This window comes from Equus caballus, chromosome X (assembly GCF_041296265.1).
Source record: "Equus caballus isolate H_3958 breed thoroughbred chromosome X, TB-T2T, whole genome shotgun sequence".
Lineage (NCBI taxonomy): Eukaryota > Metazoa > Chordata > Mammalia > Perissodactyla > Equidae > Equus > Equus caballus.
In genome coordinates, this window is record NC_091715.1 from 64,701,715 (window position 1) to 64,722,129 (window position 20,415).

At 38.2% G+C, this 20,415-nt stretch overlaps 1 protein-coding gene across 2 annotated transcripts in view; it reads right to left on the reverse strand.

The window, feature by feature from the left end:
- Positions 1 to 20,415, reverse strand: part of OPHN1 (oligophrenin 1) — a 503,637-nt gene that overhangs the window by 16,800 nt on the left and 466,422 nt on the right. For both annotated transcript variants that reach the window (XM_005614235.4, XM_014728949.3), the window contains exons 20-21: positions 14,798 to 14,945; positions 8,713 to 9,036 (exon numbers count right to left, since the gene is read on the reverse strand). In XM_005614235.4, coding sequence (XP_005614292.1) covers positions 8,713 to 9,036; positions 14,798 to 14,945 — 472 coding nt within the window. The remainder of the gene's footprint in view (positions 1 to 8,712; positions 9,037 to 14,797; positions 14,946 to 20,415) is intronic.

Sequence of the window (20,415 nt, forward strand, 5' to 3'; positions counted from 1 at the left end):
ACTGTCATTCAGGCTGCTGGCCAGCACCTGGGGATAATAACTATCAGTTATAGCTCAGGGTCAGAGCTGTTTGCAGTTTTTGCTTAACTGATATCTGTTCTGTTGCCTGGGATCCATCACTGGAGTGGCAGCCAAAATGAGGAGGAAGGGAGGGAGTAAGAGCTAAGGAGGTGAGAGCGGGCAAGGTTCAAAGAGGTAAGTACACCAGAGGTTTGGCTAATTCTCCACCAAGGTCAGAACTACTATCTCAGTTCTGCTTTATGTAGCCAAAGCTGGAGGCCTGGGGCTTTGAAAAATGCTGTGTCACACTAGCCTGTTGCTAATTGATTTAAAGCAAAAAGCAAAGCCAGGTAATGCTGTGGCCCAGATTGAGATAGTCTGGCTGATACCGGACAGTCAGATCAGTACTTACATTAACTGGAACTACTTGATCAGGGCAGCTGCTGCCAGCAGCCTGGGGGCAAGACTGTGGAGGAAGGGGAAGAGGGGAATGCTGCTTGGGATTAACTTTGCAGCAGAAAATGGTGAAGGCAGAACTGATAGGGGGACTAAGTTACTGTGTGTGCTGAGCTGATAGGATCTGGCTGACCTCAAGGCTAGGCGACAGCCAAGACAAACTATGTGATGAATATAAGTTGTTACCCAGCAGTACATCAGATTGATGTGAAGGTCAATACATGACTTATAAATTGAAGCAGATGTCTACATAGAAGTCTTGCTTTACTTGGCTACTTCTTAGAAGAGGCAAATCTTAGGGAGGGGAAGGGCAGGGGGAGGAAATTAACATTTTAAATATTGATCATATGTTAAATATTTTACTTGTTATTCCTTTTAACCTTAGCAATAATTCTGTGAGGTGAGTTGTTTCTCTCATTTACAGATATGAAAACCAAGGTGCAAAGAAGTTAAATAACTTAATTGTAAACATACAAATGCATCAATGGGTCAAGCCAGAGAATTCAGAGTCTGTTATTTGGTGGAAATCTTATTGGACCCCCATAGAATAGCTTTTACTGAACTGTGCTCTGAGACAATGCCATCAGCCCATATGGAGGTTTTTATATACAACAATCCATGGGAGAAAATGTTTCTTAGAACTCTTCTTTAGGCCTCAAAAACAGAAGAGTTGTGTGGAGTGACGTCAGTGACATGGCAGATTGAGTTCGCCCGGGACTCTCTCCCCTCCAAATTACAACTAAGGAGAGCAACTGCATTCCAACCAAAGAAGTTCTAATAACACAGAAATCGTCAGAGACCCACAACAACCAAATGACGGAGGACAGAGAGGCTGGAGCTGCCCTTGGATGAGCTAGAACGGGGTAAGAGAGAACGTCACTCCCTCCCCTAGAGACTGGGATTGCTGCCACGGGAGGCTCCAAGAGGGAAGGAGCAGGGAAGGGGCCGCACATCTGGGGGACTGTCCAGGACTCCCACAGACCCATGCAGTGGAAACTCTCTAACGTGGGAAAGTTTTTGCGTGGGGGGACCCCATCAAGCCAAGGCCCCAGGAAACCAGAGAGCGAGATCTGATTGGAATCCAGGTCTGCACGTGAGAGAAAGTGCCCCTCCTCCTCCAACCCATGCTGTGCGCCACCATCACGACTGAAAGCAGAGAGCACAGAACGTGTGGCTCTCAACCCCCGTCTAGTGGCAACAGGCTGTAACTGCAACCGAATAATAGCATTATGTGCAAAAACCGCTCCTGTACCATCCAGCAATTTATAAAAGCTCCAGACTGAAAGGAAAACAAAAACACAGAAGTATGTCCTGAGGACTTGAAAATAGGTAAACTAAGTGAAAATGAACTCAGAATAGCTATCATCAAAAAACTCAATGAGGTAAAGGGAAATATAGAAAAACAAGTCAAAGAGTTCTGGAGTTACTTCACAAAAGAGATTGAAACTATAAAGAAGAATCAATCAGAAATACTAGAGATGAAAAATACAATGGATCAGTTAAAACAGAATACGGACACCCTGAATGCCCATGTAGACACCATAGAGGAGAAAATTAGCATAATCTAAGGTAGACAGGTTGAATGGCTCCAGACAGAGGAAGAAAGAGAACTAAGAATTTAAAAAACTGAAAAAAACTCAGAGAAATATCTTACTCAATGAGAAAATGCAACTTAAGAATCATCAGAATTCCTGAGGGCGTGGAAAAGGAAAATGGAACAGAAAGTGTGCTCAACGACATAATAGCAGAGAACTTCCAAAATCCAGGGATTGAGAGAGAAATGTGTGTGGAGGAAGCTTTCAGATCTCCTAGATTTGTCAATGTAAAAAGACCTACTCCAAGGCATATAGTAGTAAAAATGGCAAAAATGAATGACAAAGAAAGAATACTAAGGGCAGCAAGGCAGAAGAAAATAACCTACAAAGGAACCCTTATCAGACTTTCAGTGGATTTCTCCACAGAAACCATACAAGCTAGGAGAGATTGGAATGACATATTCAAAACTTTAAAAGATAAAAATCTTCAGCCAAGAATACTCTATCCAGCAAAAATATCCTTCAGATATGAGGGAGAAATTAAATCTTTTCCAGACAAATAAAAGCTAAGTGACTTCACAGCCACAGGCCCACTTCTACAAGAAATTCTCAAAAAGGCCCTCATACGTGAAAAAAGAAAAAAATGGAGAAAGGGGGGGGTCACAAAATACAGAGTAGGGAGACAAATAGATAGAACCAGAATAGGATAGAAATTATTTAACTATAGCATTAGGATAAAGGGAAGGAAATCACTAAAGCAAAGACAATCTTATCACTCTAACCACAAAGTCACAACATAAGTTGGAATAAGAGAAGAAAATAATAATTTAGGAGGGGAGGAGGAAAGGGGCTGAATCAGTTTAGGCTAAGGAAGTAAGAGGCCACCAGAAAATGGACTACGTTATGCACGAGATTCTGAATACAAACTGCAGGGTAGCCACTAAACTAAGAAACAGAACAGAGACACAAAACAAAAATAAGGAAAATGATAAAAAAAAAAAAACTCAGCAGAAGACATTGCAGAAGTCAATGGTTAGGCTAAAACACACGGTACAAGAAGGAAAGGAAACACAGGAAAACTGGAAAATAAGCGACAGAATGACAGCATTAGGCCCTCATGCATCAATAATCACCCTCAATGTAAACGGATTGAAGTTTCCAATAAAAAGACACAGAGTGGCAAGATGGATTAAAGAACAAGATCCAACAATTTGTTGCCTCCAGGAAACACACCTCAGCTCCAAGGACAAACACTGGCTCAGAGTGAAGGGGTGGAAGACAATACTTCAAGACAGTAGCAAACAAAAGAAAGCAGGTGTTGCAATACTTATATCAGACACAACAGATTTCAAGATAAGGCAGGTAAAGAGAGACATAGAGGGCCAATACATAATGATCAAGGGGACACTTCATCAAAAAGAAATAATGCTTATAAATATCTATATAAGCTATCTATATAAATATCACCCAACACAGGAGCACCAAAGTTCATAAAGCAACTATTAACAAACCTAAAAGAAGCTATCAAAAATAACACAATAATAGAAGGGGACCTCAACATCCCACTCACATGATTGGACAGATGCTCCAGACAGAGAATCAACAAGGAAACACTGGAGCTAACCGAAAAGCTGGAACAGTTGGACTTAATAAACATATATAGAACACTCACACAAAAACAGCAGAATACACATTCTTCTCAAGTGTGCATGGAACATTCTCAAGGATAGACCATATGTTGGGAAACAAGGCAAGACTCTACAAATTTAAAAAAATTGAAATAATAGCAAGCATATTCTCCAATCATAATGCTACAAAGCTAGAAATTAATCACAAGAAAAAAGCTGAGAAAGGCACAAAGATGTGGAGACTAAACAATATGCTATTGAACAAGCAATGGATCATTGAAGAAATTAAAGAAGAAATCAAAAAATACCTGGAGACAAATGAAAATGATAACATGCCAGACAAACTCATACGGGATACAGCAAAAGCTGTATTAAGAGGGAAATTCATCGCAATACAGGCACATCTTAACATACAAGAAACATCCTAAATAAGCAATCTTAAACTACACCTAACTGAATTAAAGAAAGAAGAACAAACAAAGCCCAAAGTCAACAGAAGGAGAGAAATCATGAAAATCAGAGCAGAAATAAATGCTGTTTAAACAGAAAAGGCAGTAGAAAGGATCAATGAAACAAAGAGCTGGTTCTTTGAGAAGATAAATAAAATTGACAAACCCCTAGCCAGACTTACAAAGCAAAAAAGGGAAAAAGCTCAAATAAACCAAATCAGAAATGAAAGAGGAAAAATAACAGACTCTGCAGAAATACAACGGATTATAAGAGAATACTACGAAAAACTCTATGCCAACAAAATGGATAACCTAGAGGAAATGGATAAATTCTTGGACTCTTACAATCTCCCAAAGCTTAGTCAAGAAGAAGCAGACAATTTGAACAGACCAATCACAAAGAAAGAGATTGAAACAGCAATCAAAAACATCCCAAAGAATAAAACCCCAGGACCAGATGGCTTTCCTGGGGAATTCTAACAAACTTTCAGAGAGGATTTAATACCTATCCTTTTCAAGCTATTCCAAAAAGTCAGGGAGGATGGAACACTTCCTAATACATTCTATGAGGCCAACATCACGCTGATACCAAAACCTGACAAGGACAGCACAAAAAAAGGAGAACTACAGGCCAATATTGCTGATGAACATAGATGCAAAAATTCTCAACAAAATTTTGGCAACCAGAATTCAGCAATTCATCAAAAGGATCATACATCATGATCAAATGGGATTCATAGCAGGGACACAGGGATGGTTCAACATCTGCAAATCAATCAACGTGATCCACCACATAAACAAATTGAGGAACAAAAACCACATGATCATCTCAATAGATGCAGAGAAAGCATTTGACAAGATCCAACAGCCATTTATGATAAAAACTCTGAACAAAATGGGGATAGAAGGGAACTACCTCAACATAACAAGGCCATACATGACAAACCCACAGCCAACATCTTACTCAATGGGCAATAACTGAGCGCCATCCCCCTGAAAACTGGAAGGAGACAAGGATGCCCTCTATCACCACTCCCATTTAACACAGTACTGGAGGTTTGGGCCAGAGCAATTAGGCAAGAAAAAGGAATAAAAGGAATCCAAATAGGGAGGGAAGAAGTGAAACTCTCACTGTTTGCAGACGATATTATCTTATATATAGAAAACCCCAAAGAATCGATTGGAAAACTTTTAGAAATAATCAACAACTATAGCAAAGTTGCAGGGTATAGGATCAATTTACATAAATCAGTAGCATTTCTATACTCTAATAATGAACTAACAGAAAAAGAACTCAATAACACAATACCATTCACAATTGCAACAAAAAGGTGAATTTAACTAAGGAAGTGAAAGACCTATATGATGAAAACTACAAGGCTTTTCTGAAAGAAATGGATGATGACATAAAGAGATGGAAAGACATTCCATGTACATGGATTGGAAGAATAAACATAGTTAAAATATCCATTCTACCTAAAGCAATCTACAGATTCAACACAATCCCAATCAGAATCCCAATGACATTCTTTACAGAAATAGAAAAAAGAATCCTAAAATTCATATAGGGCAACAAAAGACCTGGAATTGCTAAAGCAATCGTGAGAAAAAAGAACAAAGCTGGAGGCATCACAATCCCTGACTTCAAAACATACTACAAAGCTACAGTAATCAAAACAGCATGGTACTGGTACAAAAACAGGTGCACAGATCAATGGAACAGAACTGAAAGCCCAGAAATAAAACCACACATCTATGGACAGCTAATCTTCGACAAAGGAGCTGAGGGCATACAATGGAGAAAGGGAAGTCTTTTCAACAAATGGTGCTGGGAAAACTGGAAAGCCACATGTAAAAGAACGAAAATTGACGATTCTTTTTCACCATTCACAAAAATAAACTCAAAATGGATCAAAGGCCTAAAGGTAAGACCTGAAACAATAAGGCTTCTAGAAGAAAATGTAGGCAGTACACTCTTTGACATCAGTATTAAAAGGATCTTTTCAGACACCATGTCTTCTCAGACAAGGGAAACAATAGAAAGAATAAACAAATGGGACTTCATCAGACTAAAGAGCTTCTTTGAGGCAAAGGAAAACAGGATTGAACCAAAAAAACAACCCACTAACTGGGAAAAAATATTTGCAAGTCATACATCCGACAAAGGATTAATCTCCATAATATATAAAGAACTCACACAACTCAACAACAAAAAATCAAACGACCCGATCAAAAAATGGGCAGGGGACATGAATAGACATTTCTCCAAAGAAGATAGACAGATGGCCAATAGGCACATGAAAAGATGTTCATCATCACAGATCATCAGGGAAATGCAAATCAAAACTACAGTAAGATATCACCTTACACCCATTAGAATGACAAAAATAACCAAAACAAATAGTAACAAATGTTGGAGAGGTTGTGGAGAAAAAGGAATCCTCATCCACTGTTGGTGGGAATGCAAACTGGTGCAGCCACTATGGAAAACAGTATGGAAATTCCTTAAAAAATTAAAAAAAAGAACTACCATATGATCCAGCAATCCCACTACTGGGTATCTATCCAAAGAGCTTGAAATCAGCAATTTCAAAAGTCCCATGCACCCCAATGTTCATTGCAGCATTATTTACAATAGCCAAGACGTGGAAGCAACGTAAGTGCCCATCATTGATGATTGGATAAAGAAGATGTGGCATATATACACAATGGAATACTTACTCAGCCATAAAAAAGAACAAAATCGTCCCATTTGCAACAACATGGATGGACCTTGAGGGTATTATGTTCAGTGAAATAAGCCAGATAGAGAAGGACAATCTCTGTATGACTCCACTCATATGAGGAAGTTAAAAATGTGGACAAAGAGAACAGATTAGTGGCTACCAGTGGAATGGTGGGGTAGGAGGTGGGCACAAAGGGTGAAGGGGTGCACCTACAACACGACTGACAAACAATAATGTACAACTGAAATTTCACAATATTGTAACCTATCATTAACTCAATAAAAATTAAATAAAAAAAAACTAGAAGAGTTGTGTTTTACTTGAACAACTGGTTTGTCGTTAACTTAAAAACTTGGAATTATATAACCATTGAGTTCTTTCTCTTTTCGTTTTCTCTAGAAAGTTTAGAGCCAACTCTGTGACACTGCTCCATCAAGTGTGTAAGGCTTCACAGCAAACATTTTGTGTACTAACTCCATTCTTTCCATCTCCCTCCTATCCTACCTTTTCTCCCCCATCTTCACCTTATTTTTCCTTACCTGTACTCTAGAATCTAAGGCAGAGGTCAGCAAACATTTTCTGTAAAGTATGATAGTTAATATTTTAGGCTTTGCACGCCATAAGGTCTCTATCGCCACTACTCAGTTCCGCTGTTGTAGTGTGAAAGCAGCTCAAGACAAAATGTAAATGAAGGGGCATGTTTCTGTTTATGAACATGGAAATTTAAATTTCACATAATTTTCATGTCATGACGCATTATTTTTCTTTTGATTTTTTTCAACCTTTTAAGGCCATAGTTTGCTAAACCCTGATATAAGTCAAGAGCACAGGGACCTTGTGTGTCTTACTCACTTTTATGTTTTCAACACCTAGAATGCGGCTAGGCACACAGTAAGTACTCAATAAATACTTGTTGAATAAATTATTTTTACTATTATTAAGTTCTTGTATTTTTCCTATATTGCGAACGCCTTAAATCATGTTTGGAACAGGACAGGACATAAAACATAAGGCACATTTTTAGAAGTTCATCTAGGTAGAAAGTAAATAAGCCAGGATTTGGATCTAAGCTTTTGTTATCTCAAAGTTTATATTCTTTCCATTAACTGTACTATCTTCATAGAATTATATCCCCCCCAAATCTCCTCTGGATTAGCCCCAACCTCCCAACATGAGTTTCCACATGTAGTAGCCAATTAAATTTGCAGAAGTGAGCCACTTCTTGAATTTGGAATTTAACAGTCCAGAGTTTTACATAAGTTGTGCCTCTTTGTCTGTATTTCTATTAAACTAGAAAGTGAGAATGAGAAAATAATAGTTCACAGATTAAAAGCTTCTTATAGGAAGGTAAAATGATAGTTCTGTCTTATTGGAAAGAACACAGGCTTTGGTGCTTGCCAGGCTTGGTAACATTCTGATTTTAGCTCTGTCAGTTACTAGCTGTGAATCTTTGGCAAGTCACTTTCCTCTAGGAGCCTGTTTTCTAGTAGAAAAAAAACCAATAACACATTCTTTGCAGTAAGGTTGTGAGAATCCAAACGAGTACACCAGTACCTTGTATAGTGCCAGGTACATAACAGATAATAAATGGCAACAGCAGCAATAATAATATTAATAAATAATATCACTATTATTAATCTATTCCACAAATAATGAATGCATACTATGTGACCGTCAGGCATTGTTCTAAGCACTTGGGATATAGAGGTAAATAAAACAGGCCCCAAACCCCTGCTTTCATGGAGCTTACATTCTAGTGATTATTGTGAGTGGCTTTTATGTTCTTACCTACCATTCCAACATCAGTGGTAGTATACTGGAACAGATTTCTACTTAAATATCACCAATCTCAGAAATATCTCAAGGTGCAAAGTAGTTGGGTTCAGTCCAGGGTCCCATGGGATTCCCAAGTACTTACCCTCCTTGGGGTGAACCAGGGGCCGAGGAGCTGGTCTCTTTATGTGGAAAGTGGGGGCTTTGGTGGGCCCAAAGCCTGGCACAGGTCCATTGGTGGTCTTTGGTATGGCCTTGGTCCCTCCATCCTGCAGTCTAGACACCAATTTCCCCACATCCACCTCAGGGCAGGACTCCAGCTTGCCATCTGCAACAGGCTTGCTTGGAGACTTCCTCCCAGGATCAGTTTCCCCATTCCTCTGAATAGGCAGCTTAGGGTATTGTGGCAGCTTGGGGGGGTCTATAGTGCTGGTGATAGTACCGTTGGGTGTTTGATGTTGGATTTCATCTAGGAAAAGTTAGTGCAAAGAGACAAGATTGATAACCTTTATCACCTTTCCATTTTTATACATGCATACATAATATTGAAAAATTGTACACATTTTCAAAGGAGCTACTATTGTGGAACAAATTAATGATATTCCACAAAATCAGTCTCTACCTACCCCAGTTCATGTGGAGTCACAGGTCCCATCAAATAGGGAATTTTATTCAAGATCCGAGGATGATTTTCGTTACCACAATTCAGTAAAACCACAATACATCAAGATGTTTTATTCAAAGGGATATGTAATTCAAAAGGGACTTAAGAGCCCCTAAAGAATTGTATATTCTATTCTTTTTAAATAAAAACATCAGTTAATCCTTAAATATTTCTATTTCTCTCAAAAGTATTTTATAAAGATTGCTCAAATTTCAAGTTAATAAACTTAACAGAATTTAGCTTTTTTCTCCATCTTCATAAAGAAATCCCTGAGTAACCACGTTATGCTCTTCCCATAGCTTTTGTGGTCTACAATTTCCTGTAACAATAGTACTTGCTTTTCGGTTGTCCATACTCTTGCTGAAGATAGAGTTCATTGATCCTGTCAGGTAATAAGAGTTCAGTATCATTGCCTTTCCCCAACCAGCCATCCATTTCCATAAGAAAACAAACAGATCAGCTTCAGAAACTGCAGAGAACTGGGAGTGAATCGGTATCAGACAGGGAAGCCTCACAAACAGGCAAGTAGTCAACTGGGGGCCTCTTTTTTATGTGTGGGCAAGTCATGGGGAGGAGCCTTGATAAGATGCACACGAGTCCAGCAGGAGAAATAGATCAATTATTATAATACAAGTAGAATCATGCAAATAAGTGCTATGAGGAGGACAGTGCTAATTCTGTCTGGAGGGATTGGAGAAGATCTTGCAAAAGAGGTAACATTTGAGCTGGGCCTTGAAGGACTGCAATAGGTGGAAGAAAAGGGAAAAGGGAATTTCAGACAGAGAACAACTTGGAGAAGCAAAAGATCATAGTTTGTCTAAGAAAATTTAAAATAAAAGTAAAAACTTTAGTGTGGCTTGAGTATAGGAACAAATTTTAGATGAAAAGTGTGGGTAGTTGGAGATGAGGTTGTTAAGGTGGATTGGGGCTATATCATGAAGGCTGTGTTCAGGAATATGAACTTTATCATTAGGCTGCAGAGGACTATAACTTTTTTCGCAGGGAAGTGGCATTATCACATATGTTTTTATAATATCCTTTTAGGTTCATTATGAAAAGTAGACTGGACCAGAGAGACTGGAGGTAAAGAGATTAGATAGGGAACTGCTGATGAGAAGGATCTAAACTGGAGCAGTAGCAGCAAAGAGAAACAGATTCAAGAGATGTTAAGTGGGTGGAATGGACAGGGCTTAGATATGGGAGTATGAAGGACGCCATGATGATGGCGTAAGGATTTACTGAAATATTATATACAAGAGGAATAACAAGTTTGGGGTAAGATAATGAAATGTTACTGGTAAAGAATGGTGATGAATAGAAGGATTGGTTCCTTCTCAAAATAGTGTTCAGATAAGTTGTAGGAAGTACAATATTATAATAGACAAATGAGCTCTGGAATAAGATGGATGCAAATTGCTGCTCTGTCATTTGGTAGCTGTGTGAATTGGGCAAACTACTCACCCTCTTTAAGCCTCCAATGCATTCACTATATTATAGATCTCAATATACCTACCTTACATGGAAAGTGATGAGGATTAAATGAGTATAGATTCACACCCAGTTAGGATGGCTAGAATTAAAAAGATAAGATATGGGAACAACCTAAGTGTCTGTTGATAGGTGAATGGATGAAGACAATGTGATATACATATATATATATATGAATACTATTCAGAATTATAAAAGGATATCCTGTCATTTGCAACAACACAGATGAAGCTGGAAGACATTATGCTAATGGAAATAAGCCAGACACGAAGAGAAAAAAACTGCATGATCCCATTTCTAGGTGGACTCTAAAAAAGTCGAATACATAAAAGCAGAAAGTAGAATGGTGGTTACCAGGGGCGAGGAGATAAGGGAAATGGGGAGATGTTGCTTAAAGAGTACAAAGTTGCCGTTATGTAGGATGAATAAGTCTAGTGATCTAATGTACAATATGATGACTATAGTTAATAATACTATAATGAATACTGGAAATTTGCTAAGAGAGATTTCAGGTACTCTCATTCACAAAAGAAGTAGTAACTAGTGAGGAGATGACATGTTAATTAGCATGAGTGTAGTAATTATTTCACTTTGTAATGTGTGTATCAAATCGTCATGTTGTACACCTTAAAAATACACAATTTTTACTTAAAAATGAAGTGCCAAGTGTTGGCAAAGATATGGAGAAATTGGAACTCTCATCCATTTTTGGTGGGAAAGTAAAATGGTGCAGCTGCTTTAGAAAATAGCCTCTAAATAGTTCCTCAAAAGTCTAAACACAGAGCGGACACACGACTCAGCAATTCCACTCCTAGGTATATACCCAAGATCATTGAAAACATACATCCACACAAAAACCTGTGAACAAATCTTCATAGTAGCATTATAGCCAAAAATTGGAAACAATCCAAGAGTCCATCAACTGATGAATGGGTAAACAAAATGTATATTTATATACTGCAATATTACTTATCCATAAAAAGGAATGAAGTATTGATATATGCTACATCATGGATGGACCTTGAAATCATTATGCTAAGGAGCCAGTCACAAAAAGACAACATATTGTATTATTCCATTTATATAAAATGTCCAGAATAGGCAAATCCATAGATACAGAAGGTATATTAGTGAATGCCAGGGATTGGGTTGGGGGGGGGGGTTATTGGGAGGTACAGGGTTTTTTAGGGTAATGCAGATATTCTAGAATTAGATGGCTGCACAAGCTTGTGAATATACTAAAAACCACTGACATACACTTTAAAAGGGTGAATTTTATGGCATATGAATTATATCTCATTTAAAAAAGTAAAAAACAAAACAAAACTAGACTGGGTGAGTCTCTTGGTGATCTTCTGGCATGAAGTCCTCATCACACAGAGGGGTAAACCAAGACCCAGAATGGGGAAATGACTAGCCAAAGTCACTCAGCAAGCTCGTGGCCAAGATGAAGTTAGACAGGTCTACTAACACCCAGTTCATTCATTTATCACATACATTTATTGAGGGCTTACAATATGTCAGGTACTGTGCTGGTACTAGGGATACAGAGTGAGAAAAAAATTTCTGCTAGCATAGAGATTATATTCCCTGGTGTGTATTTGGGGATATTGTGAATAAACAAATAAATGAATTTTTATCTAATAAAAATGAGATTATGGAACAACAAAGTAGGCATTCAATGTTCCCTTCCACTTTCTCCTTCACAGAGGAGGTGGCATCATAATTTATCTTTTTAGATTGTGTATCCATTAACAAATTATTGTAGCAATAATTATTTTTAATACTTTGTATTTTAACTTTTATACTAGAGTCAAAAGAGATTTACACACCACTGTCACAGTATTAGAATATTCTAAATTTAACTACATTGTTATCTTCACCAATGATTTTTATACTTCTCTATGTTTCCATGTTGTTAATTAATGTCCATTTGTTTCAACCTGAAGAACCTCTTTGAACATTTCTTGTAAACCAGATCCAGGGGTGATGAATTCCCTCAGCTTTTGTTTGTCTGGAAAAGTTTTATTTCTCCTTCATTTCTGAAGGACTGCTTTGTCAAATATAGTATTATTGGTTGGCAGCCTTTTCCTTTTACTACTTTGAATATATTATCCCACTCTCTCCTGGCCTGAAGGTTTCTGCTGAGAAATCTGCTCATAGTATTATGGGGGTTTCCTTGTATGTGATGACTCACTTTTCTCTTGCTGCATTCAAAATTCTCCCTTTGTCTTGGAATTTTTAGAATCTTATTATAATGTGTCTTGGTGAACATCTCTATGTTTGATCTATTTGGGTTTCTTTGGGCTTCATGGATCTAGATGTTCATTTCCCTCTTCAGATTTAAGAAGTTTTCTGTCATTATTTGTTTAAATAAGATTTCTACCCCTTTCTCTTTCTTGGCTCCTTCTGGGACTCTCATAATGTGTATATTGATTCATTAAGCAATGTCCCATAAGTCTCAGGTTTTCTTCACTCTTTTTTAATCTTTTTTCTTTTGATTCCTCTGAATGGGTAATTTCAAGTGAGAGCTCACTGCTTCTTTCTTCTGCTTGGTTGAGTTTGATGTTGAAACCCTTTACTGAATTTTTTAGTGCAGTAATTGTGTTCTTTAGTTTCAGAATTTGTTTGGCTCTTTATGGTTTCTATCACTTTATTGAATTTCTCAAGTATTGTTTTCCTGATTTTGTTTAGTTGTCTATCTATGTTCTCTTCTGGTTCACTGAATGTCTTTAAGACAACTATTTTGAATTTCTTCTCAGACAGTTTATAGGTCTCCATTTCATTAGGGTTGGTTCCTGGTGCTTTATTTTGTTCCCTTGGTGGTGTCTTATCTCCCTTATTATTCCTGATCCTTGTGGCCTTGTGGTGGTGTTTGTCTATTTGAAGAAGTACGCACATCTTCCAGTCTTTACAGATTGGCTTTGGCAAGGAAAGCCTTTTACCAGTCAGCACAACCAGAGATTCTGGTCAAGCCAGCTGGTGTGTTCCACAGGTGGGCTTGCTGCTGGAGTCCTTGGACAGGCTGATCTGGTGCCTGAGTCAGTGGGTGGGCAAGCTTGAAACCTGGATGTGCAGGGGTGAGCTTAGAGTCTGGGGCCAGAGGATTGGTCTGGCACTGGGGCAGATCTGGAGGCTGGGTCCACAGAGAGCTGGCCTAGAGGCTGGGTCTGTGATTGCATCCTGGAGACTAGGGCTACCGGGGCTGGCCTGCAACCTAGGGCCATGGGGCCACTCTGGTGCAGTGGTATGCTTGGAATCCAAGTCTATAGGGGCAGTCCTGTAGCCTGGGACTGCAGGAAATGGCCTGGTTCTGGAGCAGGCTTGGAACCTGGGTCTGTGGTGGCCAGCCTGGAGCCTGGGTCAATGGGGGGACGAGTTGGCACTGAAGCTCATTGGGGTAGGCCTGGTACTGGGCTCCAAGGTGAAGATGGGTGCTTACTTCACTCTCTTTCCCCCATGTGGAGGGTATCCCTCTCTGCACTGTGCTATGTGAGCTTAGGGGAAGGGTGATGTGGATAATATGAAAATGTCCTTCTTACCACCTGCAGTGTATATTTTCTTATTTCTTTGCTCCACTCAGGTGCTGTAATCTCTCAGCTAGATTTCATAGCTCTCATGAAGGGATTTTCATGCATGGATGGTTGTTCAAATTGATGTTGTTCAAACTGATGCTACTGTAAGGGGAAAAGCACTGGAAACTCCTATTCAGCCATCTTGCTGATGTCACTCCTCCATGTTAGCTGAATTTGAATTTAAAATCTCAGAACATTCAGAAAACATTGTTCACCCACTTCAGTGTGTTGAGGTTCAGACCTAAGAACATTTTGGGTCCTCCACTGGTCTCCTAAGGGATCATGGTAGCTGGATTTACAGATACATCCCTGTCCTATCCACTACCAAAATACTAATTTGCTCTCTAGGCACAAATTTTACAAACCTTGCTTTGCCTGGCCCAGGAACCAGGAAAAGTCTACCCTTACATGAAGAAAAATGGCTACACCTCCACTTCTATCCTTTGATATCTTCTTTGTGTCTAATCACCATTAAGAAGCTAAGGGTGAATCTCAGTACTGACCTTCACTTTCATCCAGGGAAGAAGTATAGAAAACTGTCCTTTCCCGCAGCAAGCGCTTTGAAATCGTGATTGGTTTGTGCCTTCTTGCTGTCACTCGAGGCGGAGGCACTGGGGGTGCAGCACTTTCCTCAGGTGGACCTGAATAGATCTGTAAGAGCGGGAATAGTTCCAGGAAACAATAAGAAAGATCAAGTTTTTGTCTCCCTAATGCTAACTACCAGTCAATGCCCACCAGCATTACATCTAGAGTCTGCCATAGCAATTCTAATATGACTCCAGGAATTGGGGGTATTTTCTTAATCACTCTCACTACCAGCAAGTGTTTAGAGATCTCCTATCATATTATAGGCGCAGGACCTGGTACTTCTCAGTGTGGAGGAAAGAATGCAGACAAAAACTGCAACATCAGTACTGGATTTTCCACTTACAGCCTAGGAAACCTTAGGCAAGTCACCTCCCATCTCTGAGCCTTAGCTTTCTCATCTGTAACACGGGGAGAGAACCACCTACTTCACAGGGTGTTGTGAGAATCAAGTGAAAAGTGTAGTCAAGGTACATTGTATGGGTAGGGGTGGGGTGTGGAAAGTGACTAAAAACACCCATGTGCACTCAATGTTTCTGAAAGGATACCAAAGAAACTGGTTATATTGTTTGCCTCAAGAGAGGAATGATGAGTGGCTGAGGAAAAGATGGTGGAAAAGTTATTTTTCATTGCTATATCATTTTTATCTTTTAAAATTTCATACCATATATGCATTACTCATTCAAAAAAGAAAGGTTAAAAACAAAGTGCCTTGAAAGATGTAAAAAGTGCTGGATGAATGAGGGTGGAGCTGTGATTAGAATTTTTATATAGTGTCTCATATGGACTTGAGGATCTTCCTGTCCGTGGGAGATTGACCTTTTGGGCCAGAGCACACACACTTTTGGAAGACACACACATGGGGTGAGGGAGGAAGGGGACCATTGTCCAGAGAAATAATGAAATCAACCCCAATGATTAGTGCAAACAGAAATGTCAGAGCCCAACGTTCTATCAGGCAAGAGTCAACATAAGCTGCATAGTCACATGATTCAGAACACAAGACAAGCCTGTGTAAAATCTGGGCAACGATAGAGAAAAATGCAAGAATAATCACAAGGCAGTACATGTCTCAATGTCTCATGGAGTAGGGAAGAAAGAATATAACATAACAGCAAGCAGATGAGTTTTGAGATGGTACAATTTTAGGTCATAGTTCTGGTTCTACCACCATTAGTAATAATATTCTAAATAACTACTATTTTGTGAGCATCTGCTTAGGCACTGTAGTAGTTGTTACAAATATTTGCTGCTATTTATCAAATACACCAGGGCCTTCGAACTCAGTACTTTTACCTGGAGTGCTCTTCCTTCAGATATCCCTATAGCTTGCCCTCTCAATTCCAGTAGGATTGTGATCAAATATACTCCTCTCGGTGAGTCTTTCACTCACTGAGGCAAATGTATCTAAAATTTTGACATGCCTCCCTCCACCCATTGCTTCCTATCCCCCTTCTCTGTTTAAGTTTTTTTTCTCCTTAGCATTTCTTATTAGTCTCTAACATGGTATATTGTGCTTATTTTTTTGGTTTTCCTCTGTCCTCCCACTCAATTGTAAGTTATATGGAAGTATTACCATCATGATCACTGCTATATCTACAGCAACTAGGAGAGTGACTCAAATCGCTGGGCCAAAAGAAAAACACCTTTAAAATTTTGATATAAAAGGCCAAATTGTCCTCTGAAGAGACCATAATGGTTACTTCCATTTCCAGCCAAGATAGGGCAAAAGGGATTAGATTTTCATTGTCAGCCTGAAACAATTAAAAAACTAGAAAAAATACATGTAACAATGGTTTTCAAGGCCTTGGAAATCTGGCAATGAAGGACAGTGACCCATGAGAGACAGGAAAAACAAATGAAGTGAGCTCCGTGATTGTCCCAGTTTACAGCCTGGAGAGAACCTGTAGGCGTTAATGCAGGAAATGGTACCCAGGGGGAGCCCAGAAGTCTCTCCTATGTTGAAGACATTGACTTGCAAGAATGGGGAGGGCAAGGAATTGAGAGTTTTCAGGGCAGAGTACCAGAGAGTAGATAGCTGCACAGAGAGCTCTGGAGATCTGCAGGGGTCCTCTTTAAGACTTTAGCTGAGTAGTGATCAATATATATGTGTGAGGCAAGAGCCACATGACAGAATTGGAGGGAACAACTATCTAAGATCACACAGTTCCTGGAAGACTCCTATTCTCACCAGCCACAGTGGAAAATCAAACAATTCATAGGACACTGGGTAGAGTACACAGACAAGTTTTGCCTCATTAGTGAAGAAAAATTAAACCTAGACTAAACACTCTTCTTTTTCTGCCTAACAAAGCCTAAGAGAAATACTTGAAAGCATCAAGCTGTTTTCAAATAACTGTATCCCAGAAAAAAAAGCTCAAGAATATTATTTAGAGGAATACAAAAATGGTCCAAATCCAAGAAGGTAAAATTAACAATGTCTTGCATCCAATAAAAAATTACCAGAAATAAAACATAGCCCTTTTCCAATTTTGGTGTTTTTTTGTTTCTTTTTCTTGCCTAATTTCCCTGTCTAGCACTCCAATACTATGTTGAATAGGAGTGGTGAGAGTGAGCACCCTTGTCTTGTTCCTAATTTTAGTGGGAAGGCTGTCCACCTTTGACCATTGAGCTGTGGGTTTGTCGTATGTGGTCTTTGCTATGGTAAGATACGTTCCTTCTATACAGAATTTGTTGAGAGTTTTTATCATGAAAGGATATCGAATTTTGGCAAACGCATTTTCTGCATCTATTGAGATAATCATATGATTTTTATTTTTCATTTCATTACTGTAGTGTATCACACTTATTGGTTTGCACATGTTGAGTCCTCCTTGTTGCATCCCAGGGGTAAATCGTACTTGATCATGGTGTATGATCCTTTTAATGTGCTGTTGAATTTGGTATGCTAGTATTTATTGAGAATTTTTGGATCCATACTCATCACATATACTTTATAGTTCTTTTTTTTCTTTTGTAGAGTCTTTATCTGGCTTTGGTATCAGGGTAATGTTGGCCTTATAAATGAGTTTGGAAGCATTCCCACCTTTTCAGTTTTCTGAAGTTTAAGAAGAATTGGCATTAACTCTTTTAATGTTTGGTAGAATTCACCACTGACACATCTAGTCCTGGGCTTTTATTTGTTGGGAGATTTCTGATACTAATTCAATCTTTTAACTTCTTATTAGTCTGTTCAGATTCTCTATTTCTTCATGATTCAGTCTTGGTAGGTTGTATATTTCTAGGAGTTTATCTAGTTTTTCTAGGTTATCCAATTTGTTGGTGTACAATTATTCATAGTAGTCTCTTATTATCCTTTGTATTTCTATGGTGTCTCCTCTTTCATTTCTGATTTTATATATTTGTCTTCTCTCTTTATTTCTTAGTCTAGCTAAAGGTTTGTCAGTTTTGTTTACCTTTTCAAAGACCAGCTCTTAGTGCCATTGATCTTTTCTATGTTCTTCTGGTCTCCACTTCATTGATTTCTGATCTTTGTTATTTCCTTCCTTTCGCAAACTTTGGGCTTAGTTTGTCCTCCTTTTTCTAGTTTCTTGAGGTGTAAAGTTAGGTTGTTTATTTGTGATCTTCCTTTTTTCTTAATATAGGTGTTTATCACTATAAAATTCCCTCTTAGAACTGCTTTCCTGCATCCTACAAGTATTGATACGTTGTTTTTCCATTGTCATTTGTTTCAAGATATTTTTTGACTTCCCTTTTGATTTCTTCCTTGACCCATTGTTTTTTCAGGATTGTGTTGTTTAATTACCACATATTTGTGAATTTTCCAGTTTTATTCCTCTTATTGATTTCTAGTTTCACACTACTGTGGCCAGAAAAGATACTTAGTATGATTTCAATTTTTTAATATCTACCAAGGCTTGTTTTGTGACTTAACATATCATCTATCCTAGAGAATGTTTCATGTGCACTTGAGAAGAATGTGTATTGTGTTGCTGTTGAGTGGAATGTTCCATATATATTCATTATGTTCCTTTTGTATAAGGCATAGTTCAAGTCTAATGTTTCTGTATTGATTTTCTGTGTGGATGATCTATGCATTGTTGAAGTGGGGTATCCAAGTCTCCTGCTATTATTTTATTGTTTATTTCTCCCTTCAGATCTGTTAGTATTTGATTAATATATTTAGCTGCTCCAATGTTGAGTGTAGATATATTTACAATTGTTATATCCTCTTGATGAATATACTATTTTGTCATTGTCTAATGACCCTATTTCTCTCCTGTTACAGTCTTTGGCTTAAAGTTAACTTTGTATGATATAAGTATAGCGATCCCTGCTTTCTTTTGGTTTCCATTTGCATGGAATAATTTTTTCCATGCCTCCACTTTGATCCTATGTATGTCCTTAAACTTGAAGTGAGTCTCTTGTAGGCAGCATATTGTTGGGTCTTACTTTTAAACCATTCAGCCACTGTATGCCTATTGATTGAAGAATTGAATCCATTTACGTTTAAAGTAATTATTGACAGGTATGGATTTACTAATTCTATCTTAATAATTGTTTCTGGCTGTTTTGTAATTCCCTTGCTCTTTTTCTCCTCTCTTGCTGTGTTTCTTCTTGTGAAATTGATCATTTTCCATAATGGTATATTTTGATTTCCTTCTCTTTATCTTTTGTGTATCTACTGTAGGTTTTTGCTTTGTGGTTACCATGAGGCTTCCATAAACAAAAATACAGATATAACAGTCTATTTAAAACTGATAACAACTTATCTTCAACCACATACCAAACCTCTACTATTTTACACCTCCCGCCCATATTTTATGTTTTGGATGTCACAATTTGCCTCTTCTCATATTGTGTATGCATTAACAAATTATTGTAGCTAAAGTTAACTTTAATACTTTTATCCTTTTACCTTTATATTAGAACTATATGATTAACACATCACCATATTACAGTATTAGAGTATTCTTAATTTGACTATACACCTACCTTTACCAGTAGGTTTTATATTTTCGTATATTTTTGTATTACTAATTAGCATCCTTTCATTTCAGCTTGAAGAACTCCTTCAGTATTTCTTATACGGCAGGTCTAGTGTTGATAAACTCCTTCAGCTTTTGTTGTTTGGTAAAGTCTTTATCTATCCTTCATTTCTGAAAGACAGCTTTGCTGGGTAAATTACTCTTGGTTGGCAGTTTTTTTTCTTTCATCACTTTGCATATATCATCCAGCACTCTCCTGGCCTGCAAAGTGTCTGTGTCGTCTGAGAAATCTGCTGATAGCCTTATAAGGGTTCCTTTATATGTGAGGGATTTTTTTCTCTTGCTTCTTTTAAAATTATCTCTTTGCCTTTGATATTAGTTTCATTATAATGTGTCTTGGAGAAGATTGTTTTGGCTTGACATTTTGAGGTGACTTCTTAGCTTCATAATTCTCTCCCCTGATTTGAGAAGTTCTCAGCCATTATTTCTTTAAATAAGCTTTCTCCAATTCTTCTCCTTCTGGGACTTCTGGGACTCCAATAATGCATAGATTGCTTCTTTTAATGGATCTCATAATTCACATAGAC